A 14,952-nucleotide genomic window follows, 5' to 3' on the forward strand; every position below is an offset into this window, starting at 1 on the left:
CTTCACTTTTTCTCTCTCGCTATTTTTTTCTTCTCACTTTCTCTCTCCTTACATTTTCTCTCTTCACTTTTTCTCTCTTCTCACTTTCTATCTTTTCATTTTCTCTTGCATCACTTATTATGTCAACATTTTCTCTTTCATTACTTACTATATCTTCACTTTCTCTCTCATTACTTAATATATCATCATTTCCTCTCTCGTCATTTTTTATCTACTCACTTCTCTCTCTTCACTTTCTTTCTTACCACCTTCTCTCTCATTTTTTCTTAGATCAATTTCTCTCTTCTCAATTTCTATTTCTTTAAATTTTCTCTCCTTACTTTCTCACTCCTTATTTTTCATTATCTTTTCTTTCAAATTATTTTATCTCATTATTTATTACAAACTTTTAAAATATTTTTCTCTTTGTAAATATATTTGTTAAATTTTTTATTTAAGATTTTAAAAAAATAAAACTAAAAAATTATTTTTAGAAAACATTAACCAAACACCTCTTGTTTTTTGAAAACTACAAAACGATTTTCTATTCTTATTTCTGAGAACACAGTTTTGAAAATAAAAAACAAAAAACAATGCCAACACATGCCCATAAAATATCATTTTTGCTTTTACGTTTTGGCAAAATGCATTTGGATTTTATGTTTTGTTGAATTATATTTTAGACACTGTGTTTTATAAAATAGATCAAAATAGCACCTAATCCTAATTTGTTTTGGTCAAAATAATATCAAATATAATAGGGTATGTAACCATTTGGTACCCTGTGTTTTTGTAAAGAATTGTTTTGGTACTTTGTGTTTACAATAATACTCATTTGGTACCCTGTATTTTAAAATCATACATATTTGGTGTCTTGTATTTTGAAATTGTACATATTTGATACCTTAAATTTAAATTTAATTAATAAAATTTTGTCAATTTAATCAAGCTGTTATCAATTATATGATTTTCAAATTCAAATTTAATTACTAAATTACATATAACTGATGACAGTTTTGTCATATTGATAAAATTTTATTTATCAAATATAAGTATAGGGTATCAAATATGTATGATTTTAAAATACATGGTACTATATAAGCATTATTGAAGAAAAAAAAGTATCAAAATGATACTTTGTAAAAATACATGGTACCAAATGAGTAAATTGCATTTTTTTTGTGCTCTTTGACCAACTTCTTTATTTCTCTGAAGTCATTGCATCACCGATAACCCAATAATTAATCTCATAGTTGAAATTATTTTGACTAAAGTTAGATCAAGAATTTTGATCTATTTTGTAAAATATATGATCTAAAATATAATTTAATAAAATATAGGGTACAAAAATGTTAATCACCCCGAACATTGGGGCCAAAATGATTTTTTAACTTAAACGAATGTATTTCTGTTTTTGTTCGTTTGGTTAGATTTTGAATGATGGGTTATAGGACTTTACACATCTCGAAAGCCCAAACATCTTATTGTTAGTCAGGCCCATCTTGGTATCCATGAAAGGCCCACGATTGAGATTAGAGTACCTTGGGCCCACAATGGCTTCCTTTAACTGTGTATCTCTTTATGTATTGGGCTTGTAATGTATGTATGTTACACACATGAGAAATATCCAATATCTGACAAGGAGTTACGCACATGATCATTGTCTATGTTCATGGGTATTATTTGTTATTGTATCACGGCTTAGCTGTACTCTAAAGAATAATGGGAATTTTTCAACATGGAAATGTCGTATTTTTTTATCATATTGATGTTTTCTTCGATTTTAAAAGTAATTTTATTTTTATTTATTTTATTTTTTTCTATCATTTTTTTTTTCTTACTTGTTTTTTCTTCCATTTTTTTCTTTTTCTATTTTTTGTACCAATTTTTTTCTTTCTATTTTTTCATTCTTCTTCTTCTTTTTTCCATTTTTATTTATTTATCTATTTTTTTTTTCATTTGTATTGTTTTATTTTTTTTTCATATTTTTTTATTCTATTTTTTCTTTATTTTTGTATTTATTATTTTTTCTTTCCATTTTTTTTTCTTTTTTCACACATATGAGCTTTTTTTTCTTCTTTTTTTTCTACCAATTTTTTCATTCATATTTTTTTTCTTTTCATTTTTCCATTATTTTTCTTCTTCTTCTTTTCATTCTTATTTATTCATCTATTTTTTTTCATTCATCATTTCTTTTGTTTTTTTTTCATTTTTGTACTTATTCTTTTCTCATTCTATTTCTTTTTTTTTTTCAATTTTTTCACACATATATTTTAACATTATATAATTATTCTACTATTTTTTTATTTATTATCTTTTATTATTGTAATTTTTTTATAGTGTTTTCCACTATATGTAAAAAAAATTCAAATCAATTACTGTAACACTTATAGGAATACCAAAATTTGGAAATAAAACTAATAAAAATATGACAACGTGAATGGGTAACTGGTTACCTTCACATTCTTTGTGTGTATATTTCTGAGGGTAACTGGTTACTTTCACGTTCTAGTGTGTGTATATTTATGGTTTCTTTATGGTAACTAGTTACTTATGTTACTGAAATCATAGTTACTTCTTCTTCCTTTTTTAATGAAGTGTTCTTCCATTTTTTCCTTCAAATTTGATGTTTCTTTTCATATTTAATATGAGTAACTCGTCACCCTTAGGTAACTGGTTACCTCTCTTATGACAGAAAATTACTCATTTCAGGATAACTGGTTACCCCTCCTGGTGCATGTTATTTAACTTAGCTCTATGATTTTTTTTTTTAAGATCAATCAAGTTACTGGTTACCCTACCCAGGATTTGAAAATAAATAAATAAATAATAATTTTAAAAACAATTCATATTACAAAAAAAAAAATTGTAAAATAACCAAAGAAAAATTTAATATAAAATTAGTAATATAAAAACAATATAAAAAACAAATAATCTAAAAAAATAATAATCAAATTACAAACATACCCTTCCAAATTTGATTAAGAGTAAAACTACAGCATAAACCAACTTTTATACAAAAATATGGGAAAATAAACCCATAAAAGTAAAAATTCTTAAAAAAAGCCATAGATTAACTTTTTTTGAAAAAAAGTCATATTTTTGCACACTCTATTAAAAATCTCATATAAAGTGTAATTTCCTCGTGAATAAGAATAATAGTATGGTTTTTATTTTCTGGGCCCGAATTTTGTCCTGGTTATAGATAAATTAAGTCCAATAAAAAATTGTCCAAAGACTAACTCAAAATATTTATCATCACAAATGGTATACAAATCAATTTTTTTTTCTTATTTTACTATAAGGATTTAAATTTATTGTCCAAAATATATGTCGCATTAAAAGAGTAGTTTTTTTTTTTTTTTTGACGAAAAGACTCATTGAAAAAGAGTAGCTGTTGTTACATACACAAAAAATGTACACATTGATGTCATATGTTCTTTAAATCCTAAATAAAAATAGCATGGTCCTCACTTAATAAATTTAAATTGTTTAATAACATGTCATATCATTACTAGCAGTATGTGTCTTAACTTGATAAAAAAGAGTAATGTACATATTGATGTCATATCTAATAACTATCACGCGTATATAATTTACATGCCTAAAATAGGTTAAAAAACAATTAATTCAACAAGTGTTTTTTTATATATACTCATAAATTTTTCAAAATTTCCTATAACTACACTATATAATTTTTGAGCAAAAACCTACTACCAAAAAATATGGGAAGAAGCTAAACAGGCACCACAATTATAAAATTTCCTTCTCTATATATTTGAAGTATTTTACACAAAATTTGGACTATTAATCTGAACCGCAAAACAGACACATGGACCCGCCCAACACGTTCTTGGAGTAAGCCACGTGTGAACCACAGCTGTTGAAAGCTCATTTATAGCAGCAAAGTGAAGTTCTTCTCAATCTGTTTCTTGTTCCAGTCTGAAACTTAAATGCAGCCTAACTACCCAAAATGGGTGTCCATTAAAAACCTCGAGCTGTGAACAGAGTCATCAAACCTGATCATCATCACAGCCGTTGCTTCCAATCAAATGCTGACGTGGACGGTCAGATCAAAACCAAAAGTTCGATCAAGAAAAATATATATATATATACTGACTGATGCAGCCACCCCCATTAAATTGCTCAGTTTTCAAACCTGTCAAGCCAAATATAGTCTAGTACTTCTTATATAGTGGTTTGTGTCTGTCTAGTTGTATATCAAAAAGCATTGTAAGTGAAATTCAATAAAAGAAGAAGATGGCGATGATGAAAAGGCAGATGGGTTTTGTGTCGTTTTTGGTGGTGTTTGTCGTTTTGAGCAGTAGTAGGGTGGAGTCGGAGGTGTCAATGCAAGAGAAGTGCGGCAGTGACTTTCAAAAGCTGGCAGTTTGCCTGAGCTACGCGACGGGGAAGGCGGTGACTCCGACGAAGGACTGTTGTGAATCGGTGAAGGGTATAAAAGACAGTGAGCCAGAGTGCTTGTGCTTCATTATGCAGCAAACTCATAATGGAAACGACAAGATTAAGAGCATGGGTATTCAGGAGACTAAGCTTATTCAGTTACCAACTACTTGTGCCTTGAAAAACGCTAGCCTTGCTGAATGTCCCAGTGAGTACACATAATTATCTCTTATATATATATATATATATATATGATTAGTTTAAACCATTTCTAATTCGGAAAAAAAAAAGGTTTTGCCCAACTATTTAATTTGATTTATTACTCGTTTTTTCATGATTTGGTATCGATCGATTCGATTTTATATATATATAGGCTTTGATTTAGTTTGGCTTAGTTTTACTCTAAAATCTTGGTTATATTTTATTAGATTTTTAATGATTAACAACTCTAGAATAGAATGATTGTTGGTTGCTCCAAATGAATTTAGGCTTTAATTTTCTCTAATATATATACTCACACATGCATGGTGGTATACATTATAAATTTATATTATTTATGAAACATTTCATAATTATTTGATTTTTATTTTTTTAAAATATGATTTTGGGAGTTTTAATAGAGTAAAAAAACTGTAGTTTTTTTTTTTAAAAAATAAATATATTTTTTTATTATATTTCTAACGATACAAATATTAATTTAACTTTATGAAGTTTTACTAAAATTAATTGATTTTAAAGAGGTTTTTTTGTTTGGTTATTTTTTTTTAACTTTAGGAGATTTGTTATTGAAATGCTATATTAATATTAGTTAATTATATAATATATATGTAGATTATGAGATTATAAGTAGTGGAAAAATAGGTATTTATTATATGGTGTAAAGTTGGTGGTGGCTGGGTCAAGATCTTTGACTAAAGAATAAATTAACCAAGTCAAACCGTTGTACAAGCATGTGATAAACAGACATAATTTTGGTACACAGAATTTTATTCAAAAAATTATATACTTTTTAACCATTAAAATAGAACTCTATATAACTTTTGAATGCAAATTGTCTAGTTTATTTCATTCTATGGATCTTATTTGTAGATCTATACTAAGTAATAAATTATACATCATAGTAAGAATGGTCTGATTTTAATGGCAAACTGTGACTCTGGGCCAAGATGCTAGTGATATGAATACTACCTAACCACTTTACTTGACTAAATAAATACCAAGTTAAACAACCATTTCAAAACAGTAGTAATGTTTTTATTGTGTTTGTTGGGAAGTAAAACATCTCAATAACACGTAATGTTCCACAATAAGTTCGATAGGTCGGCGTAGGTGCTGCTTTTATTGAAACGAAAATGCTAGAAGTAGTTGCTGTAGTAGTGCTAGTACTAGTGCCACTAATTCTTTTTTTTTTCTTTTTCTGGTAATTACTTTCTCAACTGTAACCATTAATAGCTCTGGCCTTTGAGTTTTTCTACCTTTTTTCCTTTAAAAAGTTAATCGAAATTTGCTGTCACAAGATTACCACCTAAAAACATCTTCCATGTGTTCTATGCCTGCCAATGCTATTATATATTATACTAAGTTTTACGTAAACCAGTGCATGTATTATGCCATCTAATATATGCTTCAAATTTATAATATTATTGTTATGAGAAGTGGGTTGGTGATGATGTTTTCTGAATAAACATAAGAAATGTGAAAACAGATTTTTTATTCTTAATGTTATTCATTCTTTTGATAATTTATGTAATTTTGTAAATTAATTTTCTTTTAATGATTCTTGCGAGCTATAAAAAATTATAACTTTGTCAAGCACTTTACAAAAAAAAATATATAAAATGTCATTTTACAAAGTGATGCTAAAACGAAATCTATTTTGTTACATGAGTAAATAATAATATGTGCACACATTTTTACACCTAAATATTACATATTTGTGTGTCATATTTAGTTTACATAAGTATGACCAACTTAATAGATGAATGATAGATGGACTATCAATTTGTACAATCAAATTACATACTACGATGTTTTAGTGGGGACCACATGATATTTAAGTATACGGTGAATATTAATTACGGTGTAATTTGAGTGTACAAATTAAGAGTACATCTATCATTATTCAATTTAAAATGATTTGCCACATAAGTTAAGTTTGTATAATGTTTGAAAGTAAAAAGTGTGCAAATATCCTTACTCTTGTTACATACGTATCATTTAAGTCCCACCTTTTATGGAAAAGTGTGTATGCTGTGTTGTGAATATGTAATCTGTAATGGCAAATGGATACTAAGTTGTCATTTTTGGTATTGTCTTACCAGAGCTTCTAGGCTTAGCCGCTAACTCCCCAGACGCTGCCATATTCACAAATGCCACAGCCGCAGCACCGGGGACTTCCTCGACACCAGCTACAACGGGAACAGGAACATCCCAAACGCAGACAGCTACCGGCGGCACCTCTAGCCCAACTACACTTGGACCCTGCTTTGCTGCTCTTCTAGCAGTGGCTATGGCCATTGTCTTTGCGAAATGAGAGCTTGAGCCTCAGAGGATGAACTAGGTTGTCATTGGCAAGGGCTTCATGGCTGTTTTAGCTTTTTATTAGCTAACGGTTTAGGACATCATCAATCAAAAATTAATTGTCGTTGGCTTTGTGTTTGTTTTCGTAGACTGTCGTTTGTAGTTGTACCAATAACGTTGTGTACTCCCACGTGTGTCGTTATTGCTAAACTTCTCATTTACCTTTTCATATCTTGGAAATTTGCTTTAATTTTTACAGTTCAAAATCCAAATGATGGATAGTACAATGGAAGCTCACTAGGAGATTTGTGTTCAAAATATAACTTTACTGTATGTTTTTTATATCAAGTTTTTGGGGTGGGTCCAGAAATCAGAACTTGCCCAGTTATTCATATTTGAGGACAAAACAAATTATAGCAACCGATATGCCAATAAGGACTCGAATCTAGAACTTGTGAGAACATGCCATATGTCGACCGTTTGAACTACCCTTACGGTCACACATCCTTATTTCTTAATGCTAACCAAGTAGCAGGTGAAGATTGGGAAATGCTTTAACAATAACATTATGTGGTTGATACAACCCCTCCAAAATATATATATATATATATATATACACAGTATGAAAAAACACATGTAATGTGAAGAAGCCATGGAGAATGTTGGGCTTCTGACATTCTTTTGCTCAAAATGTCTACTGAGTTTTGCCTCAAAGTCTATTAAAAAGAACTCCCTTTTGTCTATTTTGATTTCACACTTAAATGACCAAGTTGCTGAACAACTAGCTGTAAAATTGTCTTGAGTAAGACATTGGAAAGTGACAGGGCATGTTGGGGTGTTGCACTATACTACCTCCAATTTCCAGCACAGAAGCTGGGTTCGCTTGCCGGCCAGCTTTCCTTTCCCGCATCGATTTCTGTCGTTCTTCATAGAAATTAAAGTCATCCAAGATGGATGAAAGGGCTTCATAGTTCTTGAAAATGTTCAGCATATCAATCCCAAGCTGTAATTCCACCTGTAAAAAAATGTTAATAATACTAGTAGCACCATTGGGAAAACTCTAGTTTAAACTTAGTTATTTCTTTTCTGATCACATCGATATATAGGTAAAACATTGTTGAGAGAAAGCAAGCTTTCTTTCCGGGGAGATACCAGGCCATCTCGAAGGGTTTGGATTTGTACTTTTGTTCTTGGTAATCAATAAAGGATACCAACTCAGATTTGTCTTTCAAGCACTGTACTTTTCTGTAGTTGGTATCAAAAGTATACAATTAAGCCATAGATAAAATGGAATGGAGATCCACATAACTAAAAATGTAAAAAAAAAAATCAGGTCCTATATTATTTCTTACCTCTTGAGTATCTCTACTGTTAGTAACTGGCTTGTTGTCATTGCCCTTGACTATAATGTGACGAAATTGACTGTTTGGAACATCTTTTATTATATGCCACTTGACAGGAAATTGTCCAGTCCATTTGTCTTGCTGCCAATAATCCACACTGTTGACAAAATCAACAGGTCCTACCATCTCAGCTACTCCACAGAATTGAGCACTAGCATTAACCTGTGTCAATAATACAGCAAAAACAATAAAAATAAAAATTCAAGCTATTAAATATGCATGCATGCACACAAACAGTCAACCTAAGGACCTATGATCTTATAACACTATAAGCACAAATTACTTCCTTTGGACCTGTGCCCATCAGACCACTAAATTACTCCCTTGTTTTGCTACACTAATTAACTTCAAATGGGTGCAGATATTTGTTTAGGAGAATAAATGGTAGATTAGAGAGTTAGAAGTAAATTACTGAAAATAGCAGAAATATTGGAATGTCCTGCTCATTTTCTTTTGCTTCGTGATATGCAGCATCTAATTTCTTGTTGCCACTTGGAGTGCTTGCCCAAACACTATATTTTATGCTCCTATGAACATTATCTTCACTGTAAGATTTGATGACAAAGAACTTTGCATCCCTATACTTGATTGAAGAGTCCAGCAGATTCAAACTCCCATTATAAACATTAGGGGATGTTCTATTCTTGCTTTCATTAATGATGGAACTATTTGCTGCACTCTGGCTTTTTTGCTTCAAAGCCCTAGGCCCCCTATTTTGAGCAGTTTGTGTTGCTAGCATACCTGTACAACCACACAAAAGATCATGCCTCCCTCCTTCATGAGCCTCCTTACTTACAGACCAGGTTTGTCCAATAATCCCTGGACTGTAATTTGGTACACTTCTATGGCCACGGCAGTGATCATCATTATAGTAGCCTTGATAGGAACTTGTACAAGAACTGGAGCCATATACTAGCCCTTCATGTTGAAAAGCCTGTGAACATTAAAGTTAGACCAACACTAAAATATCTACACAGCACTATTGGAATCAAAATTTTGGAGGTAAACGCGTTTTCTCACCGAATAGTTTGATTGTTAATTTCAGATAAAATATATAAGAGCATGTGACTCAGTTAATAAATCTATCACTATGGCAATATGAAGGGAAATTGTTGATTAGCTTAAAGAGCTGTTAAACAGGACATTGGCATTATTTCCAATCAACTCATATATTGAACTGAAACTAACCATTTTAAGATTAACCCCCGGCAATTCCTGTAAAGCAATTTGTTTTGAAGAAGCAGCTGCAGGTGACAGTTGAATTAAAGAACTCTGATCATTCATAGGTTTAGACTCGTCTGACCATAATCCATTAACTCCTAGCCTCTCAAATCCCTGCTGCATCAAACTAAAACCATCAAAATTTTCAATAAGGTTGCTTTCTCCACCAGAATATTCAAGTGGTGATGGACCTCGTCTCAGAGGAACAATCTCGTTGTTCGCATAGTGAGTTAAGTCAATTGGTAATGCTGCCTGAGTAACTGAACTTAATGAAGCACCATATTGAACATTTGGAGAAACTGGTGACTGGTAATCTGAGGTGGGAAATGGTTGTGGAGAGTATAACTGGCCATGGCGCCTCATAGAAGATGGAACATATGGTCTATACGACATTTGAGGAGTGTGTCCGTAACTTTGAAATACAACAGAGGGATATTGATTATAGACGCTCTGCATAAATGGGCAGAGAGAGCAAGAGTGCAAATATGAATACGAACATAACATGATCAAACAAGTAATAACTTTTGGGAGCAAACCAATCGTCCATACTCACAGGATATGTGCTCCATGAACCTGTTGGATTCTCATAACCTGAGTCATAACCCAAAAAATGAGAAGGCTAAAGAAAATTCAGTCACAAAGCTAAAACTAATACCAAGAACAAAACAACAAGAATCATTATAATCATTTTTTCAGAACCACCCAATATAAAATCAATCACTCAAAAGAAAGTTAAAAAAAACCACAAAACCATTCCAACAAGATTATCTTTCTTTCTTCTTTTTTTTCTTTTGGTCTAAGAAATGGCCACAGAAGTCATGTGCATGGAATGGAAAATTAGTTTTACAAGCATCAATTTGTTATCGGAAACAGACCCATAAAATTCTACATATCTCAGCCATGAAACAAAAAATCGCTGAAAGGAAAAACCAAGAATTTAAAGACAAACCAGTTAAATTTCAACGCAAATGGTTAAAAAGATCGTACCATTTGAGTTTACAGAATCAACAGTGGACGGAACTGTAGCCATGGATGCAGTGTAAGCGAAAGTCGATGATCAATTTTGGTAGTTTAAGAGAGAAAATGGTGAGTTTTGAAGATGGAAAACGAAAGGGGTTTTGGACTGTTGGCGAGAATGGGAAGAGAAGGTTCGAGTATTAGGAGTTATCATAGCAGTGATAGACTCATAGGAGGAGAGAGAGAAAAAGGGTGATGAACTCAGAAAGTGAAGTGAGAGATAGCTTTGGAATTGGGAGTGAGTGATGTGCCGAACCATGCAATTAGCCATAGACACATATCGATGCAAAAACTCCTTGCATAGCTCCATCAACTGCCACCTATGAATACACAACTCTAAAAAAAAGCCCGCTCTATTTTTCTACTTAATATACATTAGACTACAATTTTAATGTATACAAAATACTTTCTCTAATTTTTTTTTACAATGTTTCTAATCTATTATTTTAATTACCCACCATAACTCTATTTTTTATGTTTTATATTATACCCAAAATTCGGCACTTTCACATAGTGGCCCACAAAACAATGACATGTCAAGGCACAATAGTTGTCCACCAGTAACCGTGAGGAGTGGCCATTGCGACTCTCCCAACACTTAAGAAGAGAAAGGACTCGCCAGAGCCAACCTACTTCTCCCATTGTGTGAAACCAAATGATCCCCAGATGGTCACGCCAACACCAATCGTAAAAAGAATAGGGTCCTCTCAAATGCACAAATCAGACTAACACACACCACAAGCATCAGCTAAGTCGTCATCAGTCGTAGCTGGTCGCCCGAAGGCCCTCGTCGGTCGCCAACCAAGGTCGTTGGTCGCTGGCCTCGGTCACCAGCCACGCTCGCCACTGGCCCTCACCACTCGAGCCTTCTTCCGCACCAGAGTGCACCTTCAACCTTTAAATGAACATGACACGTCGGATTACCATTTTTTGTGGGACAGAAACCTGTCTCCAGCCAAGTGTACCGAAATTTAGCCTGATCGGGAAACAAGTTGCCACCATCAACTCTTCCCATTTCTGCGACTATAAATAGTGCAAATCGAAATGTAACAAGGCCCAGTCAAAAGAACAAGTCAGTAACTGTTCATTTTCGGAGAGAGCTCCTACTCTCCATTACTGACTTGTTCTTTTGATTTCGGAGAGAGCTTCTACTCTCCATTACTGAAACTACCCCAAGAACAAGATCAAACTCAGCTTGTTCTTGAGGGTTCAAAGTTAATAAATAATACTGACTAAAGTGGACGTAGATCATCTTTTTTTTGGTCAAACCACTATAAATCTTTGTCTTATTCATTTATTATTGCATTTATCTCTCATTTATTTGGCTCACTGTGTATCATTAAGTTCTGCTTTGATATTTTACACACAAAACAACTTTTCATTTATTGTTTGTGCAAGTTAACGAAAAAACGAGTCAATATCTTGGTGCTTTCATTGAGAGTGTGAGTCTCAGAGTATGATCTTCTCACCTACCACCCAAGGTGGCCCAACCCTTGAGAAGAAATGGCATGATTACGCGCCATAAACACCCCCGATGTAGCCGAGATGGTTGCCTAGCGACGAGACATGGAGCAACGCCAACGAGAGGCAGCCCTCACCTTCGAGACGACAGTACGCATGGCAGTGAGGCGTCGCCAAGCTCCTTCAAGACAACCCCATGCCCTAGACGGAGAATGTAACGCCCTACTACCCAGGGACCATTACACTGTATATTTTAAATAGTCTAAACTCACTAAACGAGTCATTTGGAAATAACCGTGTAACTAAACATGATTAACGATTTAGGGGTAAAATTTTTGGTCAAAGGTACAATCGTTTCACTAAAATGTTTACTTCATACATGGGATCCCAAACTACATTCGAAAAGGGTAATTATAATTAAAAAGTTACAACCAGTCGACCTAAGCGACAAAATAGGGTTTGACCCTAGTTCCTCTTTAAACCCTCGGTTGTGGTGGTCGAGCAGCCGCATATGTACACATAGTCACCTAAGCTCTCTAACTCAAGGATGGTCCATTTTTCTTTTCCCCTTACATGCACCAGAAAGCACCTGTGAGCCAAGTGTAACGCCCTGGTTACCCCATAACAGTTACGGTGAACCGGAAATTTGACTCGCTACCCGAGTCCTTTGGTTAAAAACGTGATCTAAATGTTATTATCAGGTTAAGGTGAAAACCAGTAAAAAGGAAAGGGTACATTTCATTAAGTAAATAAACTGTTCATGAGCCTTTCAAAATGTTTACAAGTAGTTCGTAATACAAAAGAGTTGCTATTGTTTCAGATCTACAGTCCCCGCAGGCCTAAGCGGCAAAAATAGGGAAAACCCCTAGTCCCTCTGAGAATTCCTTGACCGTGGCGGTCAAGCGGCCCTGTATGTACATCACATCGCCCAAGCTCTCCACTCAGGGTTGGTTAAGCTTTTCCTTCCATTTACCTGCACCACAAAGCACCCATGAGCCAAGGCCCAGCAAGAAAACACAATATAGCATGATATAATATCAACAACGATCATAATAACCATTCAGGACTATCAGTCCAACAAATAGGTGACAATAGCCAAAAGTCACAATAATGAGCATCGCTCCCTCTAGCCATGTGACGATTGGGTCACCAGGGCTTAACTGATAAGTGATTCTTTCATAAGCTTGGTCAGGACAAGTGTATGGTGATTAGTCACCAACATAACCTTCCTCACGACTCTAGAGTCGAAACTATGGACAAAGTCCCTTAGCCATGTGACAAACGGTCACCAGGGTCATATACCTTGGCTATAGACATCTGGTCGTAGACCAGGCAAGCGCTTATAAGTTCTTCGACCCTAGGGTCGGTCTAGCATTAATGCCATAGAGCCATTCAATGCGTGATTCTCGACTTTAGAGTCGGTCCCTGACTAGTCAGTGTCTTACACAGGTGATTAGTGTTCACTAGCATTTAATATGCAATCCACGTCCACATATTTCAACCAACATGCTCCAATATCAAACCATGCATGTCATATACCTATACAGGGTGCAACTGTACTCATACACCGTTTTCTTACCTCTGGTTCGAGTGAGAATTAAAATATGAACGACCCCTGAGAACGATCAACCTTTAAATTCCTTGACGGTCACCTGGTCATAACCAAAATATAGGATTCATCAATAAAAATGATAACTGAGGGTTCCCAAACCAAGATCTAGCCTCCGGGACATCAAACATAACTCAACTAGGTACTAGGTTCAACCCCGAGGCCTAAGGTTTGAATCCCCAAGCTAAAAACATGTTTTTGGCTAAATTTGCCTTGATGGGCCGCGGCTCACCAGAGCCATGCCGCGGCTCACCCTCCTGACAGAGCCATTTTCACATTTTAAGCCATCACAGGCCGCGGCTCATTTCACAAAACAGCCAAGAAACCAGCACGCACCAGCCAACTCTCCCCTGCGTTTTCCCTTGGAACTAACCCTTCGAACCAACTCCAAACCTCCCCCAAACACTCAATTAAACCCCCAAATAACACCCATAGCTCACCCTCATCAAACCCCAATCAAAACAACACAAAAACCCCCTTTGATTCTCACTTCCCACATAAAAAACCATGAATTGAAAACTAAAACGAAAACAGAGCAACACCTGAAACCAAAGGCTAAAACTCACCTTGAAACAGGTTTTGGACCTCCCTTAAAAGCTGAACCAAGCCACCAACCCAGCCTTTAAGTTTTCTTGGTTGAATCCCCACTTAGAACTCAAAACCCCAATGAAGGAAGAAGAGATAGGTGATGCACGGGAAGGAAGAGGAAGCAAATCTCTGTTTTTGCTCTGTTTAAGTCTACCACTTTCTACAGCCAACAACCACTTAAAGTCACATATATCCTCCCTAAAATGACCAAAATACCCTTGTGTCATCCAAAGCCTCTAAAACCATCACAAGGGCAAAATTGGTACTTTCCGCTTAACCCGTTAATCATAATTAATGCTTCCCAATTCCCGCTAATCTCAATATCCTCAAACACCAATAATCCATATCCCATTAGCCTAAAATCCCCAGTAATGCCATAACTATAAATATCACCCCGAGACTCACCCCGAGCCCCGAGCTCAAACCTGTTATGACCAAACCGATAAATCATGTTTAAAGATTGTCTCATGTCGAAATACTCGAACTAATCCACATTATAATGTGGTCTCACAATATATCATTAACACGCAAATAAATATTCAATTATACCCTCAACGGGCCAAATTACCAAAACACCCCTGTAAACAAATGTGGACTCACATGCATGCATTTAGCATCATATTATAATATAATTCTCATAAACATGCATAAACACATTTAATGGCATAATTAAACAGTTATGGCCCTCCCGGCCTACTAATCCAGCCATTAAACCATAATAGGGAATCCGGGGCATTACACCAAGGCTCA

The 14,952-nt window shown here is 34.3% G+C and overlaps 2 protein-coding genes across 4 annotated transcripts; one reads left to right on the forward strand and one right to left on the reverse strand.

Moving 5' to 3' along the window:
* The first annotated feature begins 4,113 nt into the window (after positions 1-4,113).
* On the forward strand, positions 4,114-7,132 carry LOC133822389 (non-specific lipid transfer protein GPI-anchored 1). The gene is made up of 2 exons (XM_062254702.1): positions 4,114-4,591; positions 6,705-7,132. Exons 1-2 carry the CDS (start codon positions 4,240-4,242, stop codon positions 6,914-6,916), a joined length of 564 nt encoding a protein of 187 aa, XP_062110686.1. The 5' UTR covers positions 4,114-4,239; the 3' UTR covers positions 6,917-7,132.
* Positions 7,133-7,432: 300 nt separating this feature from the next.
* Positions 7,433-10,850, reverse strand: LOC133822388 (YTH domain-containing protein ECT4-like). Of its 3 annotated transcripts, none has more exons than XM_062254700.1 (6): positions 10,515-10,847; positions 10,081-10,146; positions 9,495-9,977; positions 8,719-9,240; positions 8,256-8,468; positions 7,433-7,918 (listed from the first exon to the last, which is right to left on the reverse strand). In XM_062254700.1, exons 1-6 carry the CDS (start codon positions 10,515-10,517, stop codon positions 7,685-7,687), a joined length of 1,521 nt encoding a protein of 506 aa, XP_062110684.1. In that variant the 5' UTR covers positions 10,518-10,847; the 3' UTR covers positions 7,433-7,684. The 3 variants fall into 3 exon arrangements, with proteins under 3 accessions (XP_062110684.1, XP_062110683.1, XP_062110685.1); XM_062254699.1 differs by having other exon boundaries at positions 10,081-10,118; positions 10,515-10,846; XM_062254701.1 differs by lacking the exon at positions 7,433-7,918 and adding an exon at positions 7,925-8,148 and having other exon boundaries at positions 10,081-10,118; positions 10,515-10,850.
* Between the last annotated feature and the right edge of the window lie 4,102 nt (positions 10,851-14,952).

The sequence above is a fragment of the Humulus lupulus genome, chromosome 3, assembly GCF_963169125.1.
Source record: "Humulus lupulus chromosome 3, drHumLupu1.1, whole genome shotgun sequence".
Taxonomy (NCBI): domain Eukaryota; kingdom Viridiplantae; phylum Streptophyta; class Magnoliopsida; order Rosales; family Cannabaceae; genus Humulus; species Humulus lupulus.